General features: G+C 44.6%; 1 protein-coding gene across 5 annotated transcripts in view; it reads left to right on the top strand.

Annotated features, from left to right (window-relative positions):
* LOC117731192 (band 4.1-like protein 1) overlaps positions 1-16,885 on the top strand; it is a 65,178-nt gene extending 48,293 nt beyond the window's left edge. Inside the window, exons 12-23 of one of the 5 annotated variants that reach the window (XM_034533371.1) lie at positions 597-823; positions 3,469-3,618; positions 4,849-4,935; positions 5,515-6,921; positions 8,668-8,718; positions 9,998-10,357; positions 10,808-10,936; positions 13,474-13,533; positions 14,823-14,918; positions 15,297-15,377; positions 15,469-15,588; positions 16,062-16,885. In XM_034533371.1, the coding sequence (XP_034389262.1) occupies positions 597-823; positions 3,469-3,618; positions 4,849-4,935; positions 5,515-6,921; positions 8,668-8,718; positions 9,998-10,357; positions 10,808-10,936; positions 13,474-13,533; positions 14,823-14,918; positions 15,297-15,377; positions 15,469-15,588; positions 16,062-16,067 (2,774 nt within the window). In that variant the 3' untranslated portion in view covers positions 16,068-16,885. The remainder of the gene's footprint in view (positions 1-596; positions 824-3,468; positions 3,619-4,848; positions 4,936-5,514; positions 6,922-8,667; positions 8,719-9,997; positions 10,358-10,807; positions 10,937-13,473; positions 13,534-14,822; positions 14,919-15,296; positions 15,378-15,468; positions 15,589-16,061) is intronic. The other 4 variants (XM_034533372.1, XM_034533374.1, XM_034533375.1 and 1 more) reach the window with 4 other exon arrangements.
* The last annotated feature ends 1,522 nt before the right edge of the window (positions 16,886-18,407 follow it).

An 18,407-nucleotide genomic window follows, 5' to 3' on the forward strand; every position in this document is an offset into this window, starting at 1 on the left:
GTGGAATTATCAATATTATAATTGATACATTTGACTAATTTCTTTCCGGCTTTCGATGCTCCTTAACGTTACCAATCCACCGCTAGCTTAAGTTGTCTCGCATCTGTGAGTCCGCCAACTTTCCGCAATGGCAATAGTAAACAAAATAATGGCAGAGTGCGTTTGTTTTTACGTGTTAGAAAAAGACCACCTCCAAATGTGGTGCGAGCGATCGGATCTCAATACGTCCTCAACCCGGCACATTCACTCCTGTGCTCAGAGCGGTTCACTGATCGGTGATCAGGTCACCCATGTTAATGCCAGGGGTGAACGTAGCTTCACATACAGCCAGGAGAGAGCTATCTCTGCTTTGCATAAAAGCTGGAAGCAGGAGAAAACATTAGTCCAAAAAGGAAAAATGTCCCTACCTGCACCTGTAAAGCCATCTAAAGTACATGTTATAAGTCAACCGTGACATAAATTGTAAGAAAAAGAAAAAAATGAATAAGTCTCTGCTCCAGGTCAAGAAGTAGTCCCTCAAATAAACATGTCGCTTTTACACTTTGACGCTAAGTTGAACTTATCTCTTGTAAATAATTCCACTCTTCGCACACCAGCTGAGTTCTCGCGGCCGATTTCCGCCATGTGCGAGAACCACGACGGCCTGTCCCACCGCAGCGTCGGGGAACAGCGTCGCGTCCACAGCCCCTCCGTGGACGAGCAGGAGACCGAGCTGGAGCCCAGTCTGGAGCAGGACGAGGAGGACGAGGACCAAGAGCGGGCCGAGGAGACGGGGCAAGAGGACGACGGCGACGTCACCCCAAGCAGAAAGAAAGAGATCATGGTAGTAAACATTTCCTGACAAACTGGGACTTTGTTCGTGCCTAAGTAGATGTTAACATTAAATATGGTCCAAATGTATAGATATTTTGTCACCTTGAAGACATCTGCCGTCTCGGTGTGGGGAGATGGACTCCAGGGGTGCCTGTGTAAATGTGTGCAGTAGAAGCTTCTCAGGCCAATTTAGGCTTATCCCGCAGGGGCAATGCGCCACAGGGACTTTGGTGGATTTAGCATTTACTAACTCTTCTCTCCTTTCACCCCGGTTCACTTCAGGCTGATATGCTTACACTGCATTGCTCACGAATCCCGCTTCACAGTTTTTCCTTTTCTTTTGACCCTTTCTAATAATGCTGACAAACTCAAGCCTAGCTAACATGCTATTTCTTTCTTTAACTCTTGCTGGCGACCAGGAGGAGGCTGGCTCACCAGTCGACAGTAAACAGGAGGTATTTGGTGTCTGGTGATTTAGTCTCTGTCTGTCTGTACACCTGTCTGTGTTCATCCATCGCGAAGTGTATCTGTCGTAATCGTATCTCATTCTCTCTGCCTGTCTTCCGCTGCTCCCAACTGTGGCGGTCAAGCCTGTCAATCATATAAAACATGGGATATATTTTCAAATTTGTCTCGGCATGATAGCAAGTGTCTGTCTGTCTGTCTGCCTGCTCGTGCTCTGACTGACTTACCTTCTACCGTCCTCTCTCTGCATCTGACCTCGTTCCTGCACTCTCTTGCACCTCTCACCTCTCGTGCTCGCCCCGATCCATCTCTCTCAGTTGGACCGGGAGTCTCCAAGGTTCCTGTATTCGGCCCCTTATTTTTAAAAAAAAAAAGTGTTATTGTGTTAGTGTGCCGCTGTTCCTCCACACCTCTAGTCATTATTTATTTTCAACAGATTGAGATTTGCCTGCGTCTCGAATCAAAGGATTCCTCTATTTCCACATTTCTATAAGAATGTCATAGAAATTTGACAAGTCTGGCCTCTGAGGGCAAAGAGGACTTTCAAGTTGACGCTTTTCAAAAGTCATAAGTGATCCATCACTCTTTTATAACAAAGGATAGAACGTCTGCCATTGAAGATCCTACTTAGATAAAAGTACAGAAGAATTACCAGCAATGTATACTTGAAATACAAAAAATGAAAGGTCTTTGAATAAAAGATGCTAGTCGATGTGGATCTGTGGGCTCCATCCTGTCACTTATCTAAACTTCACACAGCCTCCATGTACCAGTTGAAGTTGTAAAAATGCAACTGAGCACCAGGATTCACCACATTTGCTCCAGTTTGTGGCCAAACCAAAGTCATGGAGAACCGGACATTTCTTCTTCATTCCACTCCGACATTTTTATTCCGTCTTCTCTTCATTTTAAGGGAATGCCCTGTAAAACGAAATTAATCGAGATGATAATATTTAATAGAGAAACTAACAATAAAAAATACAATTAAATAAGAAGCCTCATCCTGTAAAATAGACTGCAAGTGCATTGTACTTAGCCATAATGTTAGACACCTTACATCACATTATTATATTGTTAGTAACTAATGCATCAATGCTTCATATACATTTTACTGTGACTGTCAAGCTGGGGTTAGTTCAAACCACTTTCTTCACGTTTAGGTAGTCCATTGGGACGCAAAATTAATCCAAATTGTATGAAACATATTAAGTAAAAAGCTAAATTTGGCTCTAAATACTATATTGAATAAAATATTGTCGTGCTGCAGAGATATCCTGACCTGTCATATTATACAGACTAAAGAGAATATCTTAGCTGCAGATTAATACATTTTCAATACAAATTTGAATAATTATGTCAAAATCATCATTCCCTCTAATAACGCAAATGTTATAACAGTTGAAAGAATGCTAAATTGCAGTAGTGTTCCAGTGGTTCCTAACCTAGGGTCCCAAGGTAGATCTGGACCGGGCCATTTTTTTTAGGTTAAGTTTAGAGGTTGAATGTCTCCAAAAGGTTTGAGGAAGACACAAACAACAAATTACTTGAGTAAATGTACAAATGTATTTTTCTTCACCAACTGTCATCCCAAAACAAACTAAAATATTGCAGAATTTGAATTATCCAACTTTACTGAATGTCCCATCGGGGATACTCAACTTGCTTTGCATGGGGCCCACTTTTCGGTCCATTTCAAATGCTTTTAATGCTCTCTGGCACCGTATCTACATTCAAATTAGTTCCATTGTGAATCAATCTGTTTTCATTGGGAATGAGAAAATGGTCGTCTGGCCACACGGCATCCGACCGTCGGTGGACTATCACTGTGTCCCGTGTTCAATTCTTCATTCTTCTATTTCAAGAGCCTTGATCTTCATAAAAGCAAAATCAGTTGGAACTACAATTAGTTTTTGGTTTCCATGGGCTTCAATAGCATTTTAAATGCTATAGTTCTCCACGGGCCACAGTACAGGGTAGTAAAACACCAGCAGAATCTCTAGTTGACCGAAGTGAACTTCCCCTCTGTATATGCAGTGCTCGCGTCGCGTCCCGTGTCGTGTCTAATGCTCGACAGTCATGCATATCGTCAGTGCTGCAGTTTTCAAGTTTCAGTTTAAGAGTGTTGCTAACGCCTACCCGCTTGTTGTTGTTGTTTTTTCTCTCCCTTTCACCCGCACATTCTCCCCGCAGTTCCTGGATAAGTCAAAGGACGTCTTGCTGAAGCACCAGGCCAGCATCAACGAGCTGAAGAGGACCCTGAGGGAGCCGAGCAGCAAGCTGTCGTACCGCGAGAAACGTCTGTCAGCCACCTCCCCGACTGGCACACCGGAGAAGAAGGCTGTGAGTAGGGGGGCTCGGGGAAGGGAAGGGCGGGGCATTCCCACTGTGGTCAATATGTCAAATCCAGCCAAGTCTAATGCTTGACATTCCTTTAAAGGTCATTGATATTCCTGTCTGGTCATGCCGATTCGCTCTTATTGCTGCTTGACTCGAGGCCAAACAGGCCATCTTTTTGTCACGCGGAAGACACTTGTTTTGTGTGCTCTTTTCATTGGAGTGATTCCAGCCTGGAGACATGATTAGTGAGGATAGCTGCGGCTATTGGATGTGTTTTCCCGACAGACAGTTGAAACGCGTGTCCCCGCTGCGAAGACGCTGCTGATCACGCGGAGCAAAAATGCAAATATGCGGTTTATTTTTCAAGGAATGCGTATAACGATGTTCACTCCGCCTCTCTCTGGTGCGCCGGAGTGACGATATCTCAGAGGGACCGGAGGATGAGTGACAAGCAGCACAGAAGGAAAGCATCTTGATGAGACTAGTGATGTGTTGTTTTTGAATGTGAGGCACTTGAGAAATTATTATCAGCTACTGTGTTTTTTTTTTCTCACGGATTTTTCCTTGATCGCCTAACAGTGGAAGAGTTTTCTTCATGCCGATCGAGAAAAGCTCTCGAGCTTTGATCAGATTTTGGGTAACGAGGCTTTTGGAGATTGTGGTCTTTTGATAGGACGGTTCTGTTTAGGGTGCCTAAATATTGCCTTCAGACAATCTCTCATCTGCCGTCGGGGACGATCAGATTATGCCCAAAGAATGTCAAGCGATGTCTGTGGCAGAAAAATGTAATCTGCTGTGCGTCTCGGTTCAGGTAAAGGGTAGTGTGGGTGCGGGGTGGGCGGGGCACTATTTTGTTTGAGTGACAGTGGGAGGCGGGGAAAGTCTGTTCTCTAAGATTCAGTTGAACTCAGTTCTTTGATGTAGTTACAGAAAAAAAAGAGAAAACTAATAATTTGCATTGCAAATGTCTGCTGATTTGGTTATGTGGAGTTGGTGTCTGGCAGGTTCCACGGGACAACATGTTTTTTTGCTCGTCAAAAAGTTTCTACAGAATAGCTCACTGTTAGCGCTGATTCTCTTATGCCTTCCCCCCTCCCCATTGTCTCGCTTTTGCATGAAATGGTTTTATTGTGCGTCTCACTAATTCACTCTCTGCTCCCGCCCCCAGTCTGAGTTCTAACCGCTGTTCTTCCCTCTTCTTTCAATCTCTCTCCTCTGCTTCGGGTCGGCCAGTCGGCGGGCCGAGCAGCGGGGAAGGACCCTGTTAACAGCGTGTCTGTTGAGGGTTTCGTCCAGAAGACTGTGGTGGCTTCGCCTGAGGTTGCACATCTCTCACTTTTCCTCTTCACGATACCCATAGCTCATAGCATCTGTGGTTTGGTGAAATGCACTGCCTACTGAGCATCATCTTCACTCACATGTCCATCTATTTAGGAAAGTACCACCACATGTTGTGCAATGAGTCCCCCAACTGCGAAATTCATGTTCAATTCTAGAGCTGCAACGATTAGTCGACGTGAACAAAAATCTCAGACTATTTTGATAATCGATTGATCATTAAAGGGACCTTTCATGCAACAAATGTAGTTGTTGGCCTCTCAACTACGGCCTGAAATATTTTCTCTGTTTCATATCATATTAAACTGAATATCTTTCGGTCTTGATACTGACAAAACAAGACATTTAAAGACAGTTATTATCGATTTATCTAAAAAATAATCCACAGATTAATCAAAAATTGAAAAAGAATCCGTTAGTTGCAGCCCTATTCACCTCACCATGTACCAGGTCTACATTTTGTTCCCTTTACTGTGATTCAAATGATTGAATAGATTACTTTTTTTTTGCAGCAGCTGTGCTTGGCATGTCTAACTGTGTTTAATCTATACCAACATGTAGGGCTCTGAGGAGTGGGTATTGATTGAAAAACAAGAAACTTATCAACAGGACCATGACTGGAAGACAGAAGAAAAGAAGAGAGCATCTGATTCCTCATGGGAGAAAATGGAGCTGGAAAGAGAGATAGACATTGCCCAGATGATGCATAAAGAGGTAACAGGGTATGACAGAAAAGAAATGAAAAGCCATAGTGATGATTTTCCGTCAACAAAATCGTCCAGAGAGGCAGATGAGTGCTCTGAGCCGCGGCCGGCGAACAAAAGTCGCTTCGTGATTCAATTAACGGAGAATTCAGACTCCTTTCAAGAGAAATCTCAATGCAAACCGTATCAAGCCTCAGACCCCGAGGCAAACAATGATGTGGCCGGCGGCTCGCGGCAGATGAAGGAGCGCACTGCTTCTAAACCACGGAAAAAGAGGAGACCCCAGAGCTTAAACCTGGGGATGCCTGCCGAGCTCATCTACAAGAAAGGAAGCGGGGATTCCACTGAAGAAGAGAACGAGGACTCGGAGTCGGACAACAGTCCAGAGGAAGACCCCAAAACAGGAAATCATTGTGAATCCCCGGCCGCGGAGATGATGAGAGGTGATGAGGGATCAGTAGAGGATCAGTCTCGCAGTGTCTTTAAAGACAGCCAACAAGAGGATATGTCGATAGGAGAAAGCAGGGCGGTCTCCACTCTAGGAACAGAGCAGGTGAAGAAAAAGGTGAGTCTAGTTGAGGCAGCTGACGTCGATTCAGACTCAGTGAACGGACTCGGGAAGATAGAACCTGATAGTTCGTTGACGGGCGTTAAAGGGGAGTGTGCGATGAAGGTGCGAGGTCGGGGCCTTATCGACAACAAGGAGCTAGCCGAGGTTAAGCTGCGACAGGTGAGGACGCACGAGATGAAGGTCAGTAGTTCCGGGGGGGAGGACGTGGATGGTTTCACGGGAGGACAGAGGACGTCCCTCCACCGGCTGTCAGGCAGCAGCTGCCAGTCGGAGATCTCCAGGATCGTCCCTCTCAAGCCAGAGCGCGCCAAGAGCGTCACGTGTAAGGACGAAAGAGATGGTACGGGACAGGACGAGCTCACGCGGGTCCTCAGGCGAGAACACCGCTGGTCGGTGGGCTCTCCAGAGAGATCCTTAGACCTCACCTGGACTGACGCCGCCGCCTGTCACCCCGCGTTCGCAGCCGATCTGGAGGGTATCGCTAAAACAGATCACACCGATGACGGTCACCAGTCTGCTCGAGGACCCATGGAGAGTCAGTCGTTCGGCTCAAAGATTTCGCCGCTTCCCAAAATGGCTCCCCCGGCTCCGCCAGTGAAAACCCAGAAGGCCCGGGAGTCTGGGCTAATACTGCGGAACAGCCGAACTGCCGGCAGGGAGCCGAGCCTGGACGCTGCCAAGAAGAGACACTCGGTAACTCTGCTTGGCATCTGCTATTCAGTCATTGGAGTTAAAGCATCGCATGAGCTTCAGACAGTTTTGGTCTTTTTTTTTACCCCCCATTCTTACCATACGGCAACCCGATTCCTCCCCTCCCATTGCCCCCCCCCCCCCCCCCCCATCCAACATGCACCGCACTTTCTGGCAAATCTGTACAGCTCACCACTGGCTGTGAAATTTTTTAAAAACTAAAAGAAGACAAAAGACGATACATTTTGGTTGTTGGTTTGTCTTCACCTTACTTGTGAGCCTCAGATTTCTTTACAGCTCACGTAGGAAAGAACAGGCTTCCTTATTATCATCGCTCCGATGATTTCTTTTTTTTCTTTTCTTTTTGCACTTCCTCGGTGCCACTTTCGAAAAAACTGGAAATACAAAACAAACTATTTGTTGCATACTAATTTAAAAAGTACTGCCATCCATTACTTTGCGACAGACAGTTATTCAAATTAGAGATGAATGGAGTACAGCCAATGATTGAGAAAACTTCATCAACCGAATTCGCTAAACATCCCTCGACCCTTCCAATTGGTGATAATAAATCAGGCGCATTACTCTCCCCCGTTTAGAAAACTTAGCAGTGATGTGAACACATTGGTTCCCCAAACTGTGAAACCCTAGCAGACAGGAAGCAGCCTGACACCACAGCTCAGTGCCTGACAGTCAGATTTGCTGCTTTCATCTTCACCGTTGGTATCATTAGGAGCTTGCACGCGCTTGGCCCGGCAGGGAATTAAAGGGAATTCGACGTGAGTCGACATGACAGCTTCCATCATTTCCCACCTTTTCATCTGAGTCGAGCTCTCGCAATGTGTCGGATTAAACGGGCACGGGAGGAAGTGTTGCGTAGCTCACAGCGTGTGAACGACGTCGCTGGCGAGTGACAGCCATACCGAGAATCAGATTGAACTCGGGGAGTGTGGCAAACTATTCGGAAGGCGCTCCTTTCAAACACGTGGACCCCATTCGCGCAGTCATTCTGACAGGCTTTGAGATGCACCACGGCACCTTCCATTGGACATTTAACACTATCATTTGACAATATCATTTGAAAGTCCGCCCCCCCCCCCCACCCCAACAATTGAAATTCAACATGCGTAGTGTTGCAACACTTCCTCAGTTGGTCAATGCTGCTCTGCTGAAAACCTGCTCATTATACAACGCATGATTCTCTCTCGCCCTAACCCTCTGCTAATTCTAACAAATAAACCTGGCTGTAGATGTTGTTTCTGTGTCAGTATGCTCACCTCTTTTCCGTCCTCGAAACTGTATTGTAAGTAGTGCTTGAAATTTGCGCCTGAATCCATTTGGACCTCACTGGATCTGAACAGATCCGGTGGGCTTCGAATTTCTCACCTAAACTTGGGTTTTTAAGTCAAAATATACATATATATATATATATATATAAAAAAAAAATAAAACACTGAAGTATTAGCTACTTTGAAATGTATGGCTAATATACATTTTTGGAGTCTAACTGAGCAGTGAGCCGCCATCCCAGTTTAGGTCGGGACTGAAACTGCTTGTGCTCGGAACACACTGAGCTCGTATTTTTCAGCCTCCAGTCGAGCTCGGCCGCCAAGATCTCTGTCTGTGTGGTGGTCTGTCGGTGCACCGGCCACTTCAGCTTTTGCGCTAACCTTCGGATGCTCTCTCTGCTCTTTCCTCTGCTCCCCCCCCCCACCCCCTCACTCCCCTCACCCCCTTCACCCCCTGCAGGAGCCCGTCTCTACTCCCGCCATTTATGAAGAGCCGTTTGCTGATTTCAAGGTTATTCATTTTGCATTTGAACCCCCACCTTCACATGCACCACCCATCAGCGCTCATTCCTCTCTGCGGCCCTCGCGGGTAATCTGCACGCCTCCCACGTGACTGCACCAGTTTGTGTATATATATATATATATATATATATATATATATATATAAAAAATAAGCTATAAAGGATGAAGTGTGTTACTTTCCACCGGCTACCCAGCTGCAGTCATCCATCATCATGAGTTTAAATAGAATGTGTGGGTAGAAAACCAAAACCCTTATGCTTGGCTATTTTTTATTTTTTACTGTGATCTAATTAGTTAGTGTTGCTGTAATTAATAGAAGTGGCAGTACTATAAATTAGCTGCCGCAGGAGCTTCATTGTTATTCAATGGTCCCCAACCTTTTTATCTGGTGACCCCCTTTAAGGGATAGTTTGGGTGTTTTTGCAGTGGTGTTGTGTAAGATACTCATCCATAGTCTGTGTGTAACGTACAGTAGATGACGTTCGACACGCCCACAATTTGGATAAATAGACGCGAGTACCGACACGCAAGCAAAGCAATACTGTTGTGTACGGGGTCCACAGCAAATGTATTATGTAAACCTAAAAGAAAGGTTCATCTGAGAATATTCATATCAGTTGAAGTGTACGTTATATTTAGAATACTTTCCAACGTGGAACTGAACTGAGAGGAAAACGTATCTATACGGGTGGCTTTGGAGAGAGCATAGACACGTTTCCATTCAGTTTCATTCCCGAAGGCAAGAGAAAGTGGTGAAGATATTCTACATGAAGCTCATTTTCAGGTTCACACTGTTTTTTGTGTGTTTTCTACTCGAATATGTTTACATCCAAACGTATTCACGCAACTGAATGACGAATATATTGGTTCATTAAGATGTATATTTTATTATCCATGGAAAAAATGATGAGATCATAGAATCACAGAAGAAGCAGAAGAAAATGTCCTAATTTCTTATAGTTACTTTTTCCAATTAATATATTTATCATTCACAGTCGCTGTTGAAATTAACACCTTATTTGTAATGGAACTTTTAATTTCTCACACGACCGCATGCCCTATGATTTGTTTGTTTTACTGTATATTCAGGATACATTGCATGTACAATGGCTCTGCTTTTGAGTCCACCATTGAATCCCAGCAAACAGATAAACCCTCAAACACAAGGGTTGATACCTTCATCCCATTCCATGCCATGCTCGCCATCCCTGCGCCTGCAGTTTTGTAACCTTGGAGCGGTGGTCCTCTACCTTCTGTACCCGCCCCAGAAAGAGCTCGGGGACAGGAGGCCTCAGCCGGGCCTGGCCCCGGAGGAGGAGCAGGAGCGTGACACGGTGGCCTGCATGAGGGAAACCCACCTGGGCATCGAGCGCAAGTGCTCCAGCATGACGGTCAGCTCCACGTCCAGCCTGGAGGCCGAGGTCGACTTCACCGTCATCATGGACCTCCATTCCGGCGCCGAGGACTTCTCTAAGTGCATGTCGGAGGTGGGAGAGAGGGAGCGACAGCCCGAGGTGGGCCGGGAGGACTTCGAGGAGACCTCCAGGTTCTACTCTGCCCGTCTCATGGGCTCCCGGGACAAGTCTCCCATGGAGGAGAAGCTTCTTGAGGAGGGAGCACATCATGAGGTAGACAGATGGAAGTATTATTCATCCTTCGTCATCATCCCCTGGATTCACCTTGCCTGGCTGGACTTGGTGTCATAACTACCTGCAGTTTTTTTTAATTTTTTTTTAATATATATTATTTGTTGTTGTTGTATCATTTCCCATTGTTTGAATTTTGTTAAACAAATATTATGTTTCATTTTGTTCCACACTCGACATGTTTTATTCTCTTTGTTGATGTATTAATTCATGCTTTTTTTTTCTCTCCCATTTTATTTTTGTCAGCGTTTCTCTTTGAATTCCCCCTCCGCTGCATCATCATTTGCATGCTTTCATCAAGCTATCCAATAAAAAAAAGTTGCGTGTCGGCGCTGCTCCAAAGTAGCTCGTCGTGTTTTTACATTTATTTTTTCTGTAAGGGAAATGCTGATATTGTCAGGCTTTAACTTAAAGGCTTTTTATACTACACAGCCTCCAGTAGCAAAGAAGGAAGCCAGTGCTGTGAGCATGGCCCACATGCTGAAGAGGGCCGACTCCAAGTCCGAGGCGCATACGAATGGATCCGAGGTCCACGCCGGCATCACGCATGTCTCACCGCAGGTAAAGCAACAATGGAAACATAAGCAAAATGTGTTTCTGTAACTTCACACGTCTGCTACCTTTATTGTTGTCCCTGTTAAGTCATTTGCTGCGTGTATGTTGATAATTGTATCTTGCAGTTAACTCTTTTCCAAAAATACACTTTTAGTGTATTTAAAGTCAGCCACATATTTTTATCCAGATCCAATATTTGTTAAAGGAGTAGGAGTTTGACGTTTTGGGAAGTTCACGTATTTGCTTTCTTGCTTGTCTGCCTGTTCAACACAAAGCTACAGCCAGCAGCGCATCAGCGTGGCTGTCTGAAAGTAACAAAATACATCTTCTGTAACCTCGGACACTCACTAATTAAGTTCTTTCTTGTTCAAAAGAAATCAACCAAAGCGCAAAAACGACACGTTACGTTTTTTTTAGAGGAAGCCATGTTGGAAGATTTCGTCTGACCGAGCGACGTGACCTCCTAGAGTTTACTACGTTGGTTGCCTGGCAATTAGTTCATTAGTGAGCCTTAGAGGTGCTGGTAGGCGGATTTTAGGCTAGCTATTTCCCCCTGTTCTGTTTCTAGTCTTAATGCTAAGCTAAGCTAACTGGCTGCTAGCTGTAGCTTCTAATTCATCCAACAAAACGGGTATCGATCTACTGGTTTAACACCCGGCAAGAACAAGAATGTATCCCCGAATGTGTGTGTGTGTGTGTGTGTGTGTGTGTGTGTGTGTGTGTGTGTGTGTGTGTGTGTGTATATATTAGCTTGCTGTTGTTAATTTTCTTGAGAAAGTAAAGGACAGTGCTCATCATAGGATCTCTGGAATTGGTCTTAATTAGAGTAGGAAGCCTTTTCTTTTGGCCACAGTGCCATGCAGCCCCCATTCCCCAGACAGGCAAGACATAATGGCATCATTAGGGTGTGATTAAAGTATTGACAGTCGGCGTATTAATGTGGATGATGAAAGCTGGTGTGAATCCCATTCATCTCCGGAGGCAAAGATTGGAGTGGGTGGCAGTCCCACAGGTGCCTTATTAAAATGTAGCTAATCGCTTCGGGGCTCTTCAGCCACTTATCTTGTGGTGTGAATGAACTCGGGCAATGATGTAGAGTGGGTGCCTTTGAAGTGCCAGATCATTGTTATGGCCAAGACTTCAGAGTAATCCATCTTTGGGAGAACAGAAGAAAAAAAAGAAAGTGTGTGTGTGAGTGTGTGTGTGTGCGGGCGGGCGCAACTGCAGCAAACGGAAGATGAGGTCATCGTTTAGACAAAGATCTCCAGCTCCAACATCCTTCAGCCAGCAGAGGGAGCCATGTCATGTCTGTCGAGTCTCTCAACAGCAGCACAAAGGCTGGGATTGTGATGCGAGGGACTGCCTGCCTTTGAATTTGGGACGCATCGCCACCAGACTGTAGTAAAAAAAATGGAGTTGTTCATCTGGAGCATTGCCTTCATTAACACGTGCTGTTATTGGTGTGATTGTCAGTCACAAAACCTTTCTCATTTAGGCAACAACGTGCTCCGACTTCTCCTACGAAAGAGATCGTATCATATTTAGTTTCTATTTTTCAATTCAGACCGTTGGTATAAATTAGATGAGGTGGCACACGTGGACGTAATGGGCCAAATACTTAACATTTAAAGTGTTTACGTAGACTCATTCAGTTGCTTTAAAGTGAGAATGTACAATTCAATTCAATTCAGTTTATCTTGTATTGCCCAATATCACAAATTACAAATTTTGCCTCAGAGGGCTTTACAATCTGTACACATACGACATCCCTGTGCTGTATGTTTTCCAAAATTTGTAATTTGTGATATTGGGCTATACAAAATAAACTGAATTGAATTGAATAGCATGTCTGGCTTTGAAGGACAACATATCACAATCTCCCTTCATTTTTCACAAGCAGTAAAACACACTGAATCCAATACAGGACCTTTGTCGTTGCCGTGCAGCGTCACTTGGTCGGACTACCTTGTGTTACATTTTATTTGACAAAGCCTTTGTATTATTTGTCTTATATTTCTTCATAAGAGCAGCTGTAACGTATTCGTTTCCCTTCGGAGATCAACTTAGTATTCCTTTTCATGGTATCAATCACACCTGTGCTTTCCCTGCGATGGCTTGTCACAATGTCTGCAATGAAAAATATATTGCACATGCAAAACAATACTAAGCTGCTTTCGAGTATGCAACGCGCACACATGAGATACGATATAAATAGAAAAATTGGGGAAAAGTAGAAAAGTACATTCATTTTTTGTGTGTGCTGTTCTCCCACAATGCACATTAGCATTAAATAAAAAATGATGGTATGTCGACACACAGTAATTATTAGTAATATGGATTTAGGGGGTTCCTAATTCATATGTTTGCCACATGTGCTTTATAAGGTGATGGTATGTCCATCTGTCGTTCTGTGCGGTTTCCTTATTAGTAATAACTCGTGTGTATTTCTAACACGCTGAGTGAAGCGCCGGTTGCATTTCTTTGATGTAGCTCTACTTTCAAGGACGATAAGTTAATAAAGAATGTTCTTCTCTCTCCTTCAGGACTGTGGAGTCGTCAGCCCGCGGGAGGCTCCTGCTGCCCTCAAAGAAAACGGCTCCCCTGTAAGTATCTTTACAGCGGAAATACATCAGTGCGACAGCGTGCACGTGTGTGTGTGTGTGTGTGTGTGAAGAAACTCTCCTTTTTGAAACCTCGCCCGTCACTTCATATCTTTCTGTATACGTGTCAAAATATATATATATATATATATATATTGTAAGAAAAGAACATTCGCGTGTGTGTGAGCCAAATGTTCACAGCGTTTGGATACCACAATACCTGCGATATCCTTTTCTCTGACCTCCATCGTTCTCCCACTGGGTCAACGATGTCGTGTATTTCCTGACACTTAAATATACTCTCAGAGCTCCCAAACCTTTGATAAAGTATGGAGACCTTTTCTAGATTAGACTCCTTACAAGAACCTCTCGACAAAGACTAATGTCGATCCCTTATCCGTCCCATAGCAACAGGGAGCAGCCCCCCCTTTAGTTTAATTTAAAAAAATGTTATTAACCGTTTTATTCAAATTTCAATCTATAACTGTCCTCAGACATGTGTGAATCCTCTTCCCTGGTGGGATAAAAACTGTGAAAATCAATAAAACCACCGTAGGTGTGGCGTCTCAAAGGTTTCCTGATGAAGATTCTTTACCATATGGAATATATCATAGTTTTTCGGTAACGGGCAGAAGACGCGGTGCACACTCACAGTGGTTTCACGCCGCTCTGCACTGATCGAACACCACAGTGGAAGAGTGCAAGCTCGAGAACATGGAAGTAAACTATGCTGCATTTAAATAAAAAATACTCTGAGTTGCAAATGTTTTACAAGGAAGCAAAAGCATTCAACCCACGCATTAGAGAGCAAAGCGTACACACAGCCACTCCACGGGGCACCTTTAATGCGGTGGGCATTTACCAGTTAGAGAAAAAAGTCTAACAAAAACAAGCTAATTATGGGAAGTGTGGTTGGAATTGGCCCAATGCTGGGCAGTGAAAGTCTGGATATCTCTGGCTTTGAAGATTCGGTTCGGATTGTTGAAAAAAATAATATCTGCTTATCGAGAAAGTGTCCCAGATTTACGAAGGTGCACTAGTAGATCGCTGGATGCTTCTATCTCTCTGAAGTCTGACCCACTCTTAGTGAACAGGAAGTGAGGACGTGTCTGATACACATCACATGCTCACACACATTCCACATATACGATATTCACCCCGGAAGATCGAGACCCGCTGGCTGAGAAACTACGTGTTGTGTTAAGAGCGCGTGTGTGTGTGTGTGTGTGTGTGTGTGTGTGTGTGTGTGTGTCCACGCGCGTATGACTCTCCCTTTCACAAATGTGCTGTAGGTAAAAGCCGTAACCCAGGGGAGGGAGTCTGTTGTGTCCCCGCTGACCATCACCGCCGAGAGCGTCACCTCTGCAACCACAACTCAAGTTACCAAGGTAACACCTCATCTGTTGCCGTGGTTACGGTTTAATGACTGGAGCTCGGAGGCGGCCCACCACATCTGTGCCTTTTTTGGTTACACTCTTGAATATGTCTCGTCCCTCGTTGCAGATGACCTGAATCTGCCGGATGTAAATCATTTTATTTATTTTCATGAATGATAAGGGAAAGAATATATTGCAGTATGCTTTACATTAATACAACAATAACGGTCTCTACTGAGAAAATGATCTGATGCACAAACAAAATGAACTACTACAAAAAAACAATATATCTTTGAATACTTATTTTGTGTTCCATAAACTGACATTTTAATTGTTGTGAATAGGTCGTTAAATACAACATTTTATTGAATGAGCATTTTTGTTCCGCAGACTGTGAAAGGAGGCTACTCGGAGACCAGAATCGAGAAGAGGATTATAATCACAGGTGACGATGATGTGGACCAACATCAGGTGAGGAGGAGAATAACACACATATTCAATAAGTCAAAAGGCTCATATGTGAGGGTTATGACCCATGCGTCGATGCCTCGTGTCCCTCCAGGCCCTCGCCATGGCGATCCAAGAGGCCAGGCAGCAGCACCCCGACATGCTGGTGACAAAAGCAGTGGTCATCAGGGAAACAGAGTCTCCCACTGAGGAGCTGCGGCAACAGCAAGCAGAGGTGTGTGACTGTGACAGTGTTGTCGGCTGCAGGGTTGTTTCGCTTCCTGTGATTGGACCAATCATTGAGGGGGGGGGGGCTGTCCGAGGAGGTCATGAAATATGTCGTCGTATAATTTGTCATGAAAAAGTCATCGTATAGTGTTTCATATCAAGTCAGCAAGTCAATACAGTTAATAAAGTCAAAGTATAGTCATTAAAATATCCTAATAAGTCATAAACATAATACAAAAGTAATATTCAAATATGTAAATAAAAGTCTGAGTATCTATCTTATGTCATAAGAAGTCATAGTATAGTATGTCATAAAACGTTTGTCTTAAACATAATACAAAAAGTAATATTAAAGTATGCTGTAAAACATTCATGGTATAATAGTATTTAACAAAAGTATCTTTAAAAAGTCATAGTATGACAAATTCCCGTCCATGCGGTGTCGATGACTCACCGTGCTGCCGTTTGTCTCCTTTGCAGTCCTGATCGGCCACGGTGGCTCCTGAGACGGGCCAGGGGGGGGGACCGGGGAGACCCTCCTCCAGGCCCGCTCCCCCCCCCTCCCTCGCAGACTCTCTACCCCCGCCTGAGGAAACACTGAAACAAGAACAGACTGCGTTCCATGAAGCAGTAGACCTCCACTCCCGACTGTGACCCCCCTCCCCCCCCCCCCCCCGCCTACCTGTCCTGGCCCAACCCAGCCTTCGCCGGCCCTCCGCCTCATTACGGAACAGGAAGACGTCTTCAACTGGATGATTCACCGCTTAGAGTCACAGCTATTTGAATTCACCTCTGTTCGAGTCATTTGTAGGAAGCCTGACTTGCATATTATTTAATCCAATATTCCCAAATATGTGTCCCATATATAATGAATACGATATAGGAGGGAGGGGGGGGGGGATGGAGACAACGTTGGTGGCTGGGGCACCTTCAGCGACACCTTCAGTATAATCAACAGCTGTCGTATTAGCTTTTTACATTTTTATCTATAGAGGATCTAATTTATGTCCCAGTGTTTGCTTGTTTATGAAACGTGTATAATATCAGATAATCTGCATGATTACTAAAAAATAAAAAATAAATAAAAAATAGCAGAGGGAATGAAAAAAAAAAGAATAAATACACAAACATGTCACGTGAGGGATGACGACGAGGTCCGCTGACGAAGGACAGCTGGAGATCCACATGCTGGCATCAAACATGCAATGGACGCCGTCCTCGTCCCGTTCGCCCGTTTACCTTTCTTTCTTTTCTTTTATTTAAATTTTCAACTCGCCTTCTACATAAAGGAAATGCTGGTCACACGTTTCGGGCACAGTCATCGGATTTCTAGAGATATTTTAATATGAATAATGTTTTATCTAATGCGTTTCAGAAATGTGCCGCCGTGGCCTCCGTTTGGTGTCACTGACTCCCGTCGTGAAACATGGAGATTGTGTGTTCTTCTCGCGCTTTTGGACGTTTCAGTCTTCAGGTGTGAACATGCTATAAAACCTCATTTAAAATGAATGATAGCGGCTTTAAAACAGCAACTTCCTAAAAGAAAAAAAATAATGTTTTAAAGTTTGTACGTGCGTGTTCACAAACTGCCTGAAATGTTTCAAAGCACAAGACTAACACGGCTACTTTATTTGTTTGTTTTTGTTTTGTTTGTTGGATTAACTCTTTTAAGTTATGGTGTACGAGTTTCTAATTGTATTTATAGGAGTGGTGAATGTGAGGCCTGTGCTTCCCCCCCCCCCCCCCCCCCCCCCTCCCCCGGTCCCCTGGTGTACAAGGCCGAGACTCACAGTGCGGCGTCCATCCACAGAACCCCCCCCCTCCCCCCCTCCTGGTCGGCTGCCACTTAGCATATAACCTGGATGACCTTTAATAATATACTATGCATCACCTAATGGTCCATGAGAATCCCCCCCCCCCCCCCCCCAATGATGGAGCCCGACCCACGTCGCCGTCATTGTGCTGCTGTTAACCGCACTCATTGCTTGTAAAAAGAAGTTTTGCAATAAGCAGCCATCGCTCGTGTCCTCTGTCCTCTAAAGGGAGAAAACTGTGAACTCTCACGTGTAACCCAAGCGTAACCAAAACCTACAACACAGAGTTAGCGGTAGACTCAAAAGGAAGCAACCCCCCCCCCACCCCCACCCCCACCCACCCCCCCACATTGACTTGAAACTGTCGACCCCTGCTGTTGATGTGTTTGAGGAAACTGATTATTTGTATTTATTTTCTTTCTTCTTCTTTTTTTCCCCTAATGATACTGGACTGTTGTGAAGGCAATATATATATATATATATATATATATATATATATATATATATATATATATAGTTCTGTTTAGTGCCCTGTAAACTATGTAGACATTGACAGGAACAGGAATGTGTTTTTAGAGGCCGTAAGTAGAGTCAACAGAAGTCTCTGAATGGGTGCCTCGTGCTTGGACTCACAGTTATCGCTGTAAATCACCACGAAGCAGATGTGGAGACGACCTTCTCCTTTCGGTCCAAGGGTGAAGTGGGGAAGACGAAAGGCCGGTCTTAAAAAAAAAGAAGTGAATTATTGTCTGGCAGAGAATGTGACATTGAGGTCAGCGGCGTGAAAGACGCCTCTTCTGAATGTTGGACACCCCACCCCCTCCCCCCCCCACCACCACCACCACCACCACATGGAAAACCAGATGAGTTCAGATTATGGATATGAGGGTTTTTTATTTAATTTAATTTGTTTCATGAAGAGCATCAAGCTGCGCCGCTGTTTAGCCTCCACCTTCATTTCTCCACTGCCTTCTTGTTGCTCTGCATCCCCCCCCCGTCCATCCCCCCCCCC

The sequence above is a fragment of the Cyclopterus lumpus genome, chromosome 5, assembly GCF_009769545.1.
Source record: "Cyclopterus lumpus isolate fCycLum1 chromosome 5, fCycLum1.pri, whole genome shotgun sequence".
Lineage (NCBI taxonomy): Eukaryota > Metazoa > Chordata > Actinopteri > Perciformes > Cyclopteridae > Cyclopterus > Cyclopterus lumpus.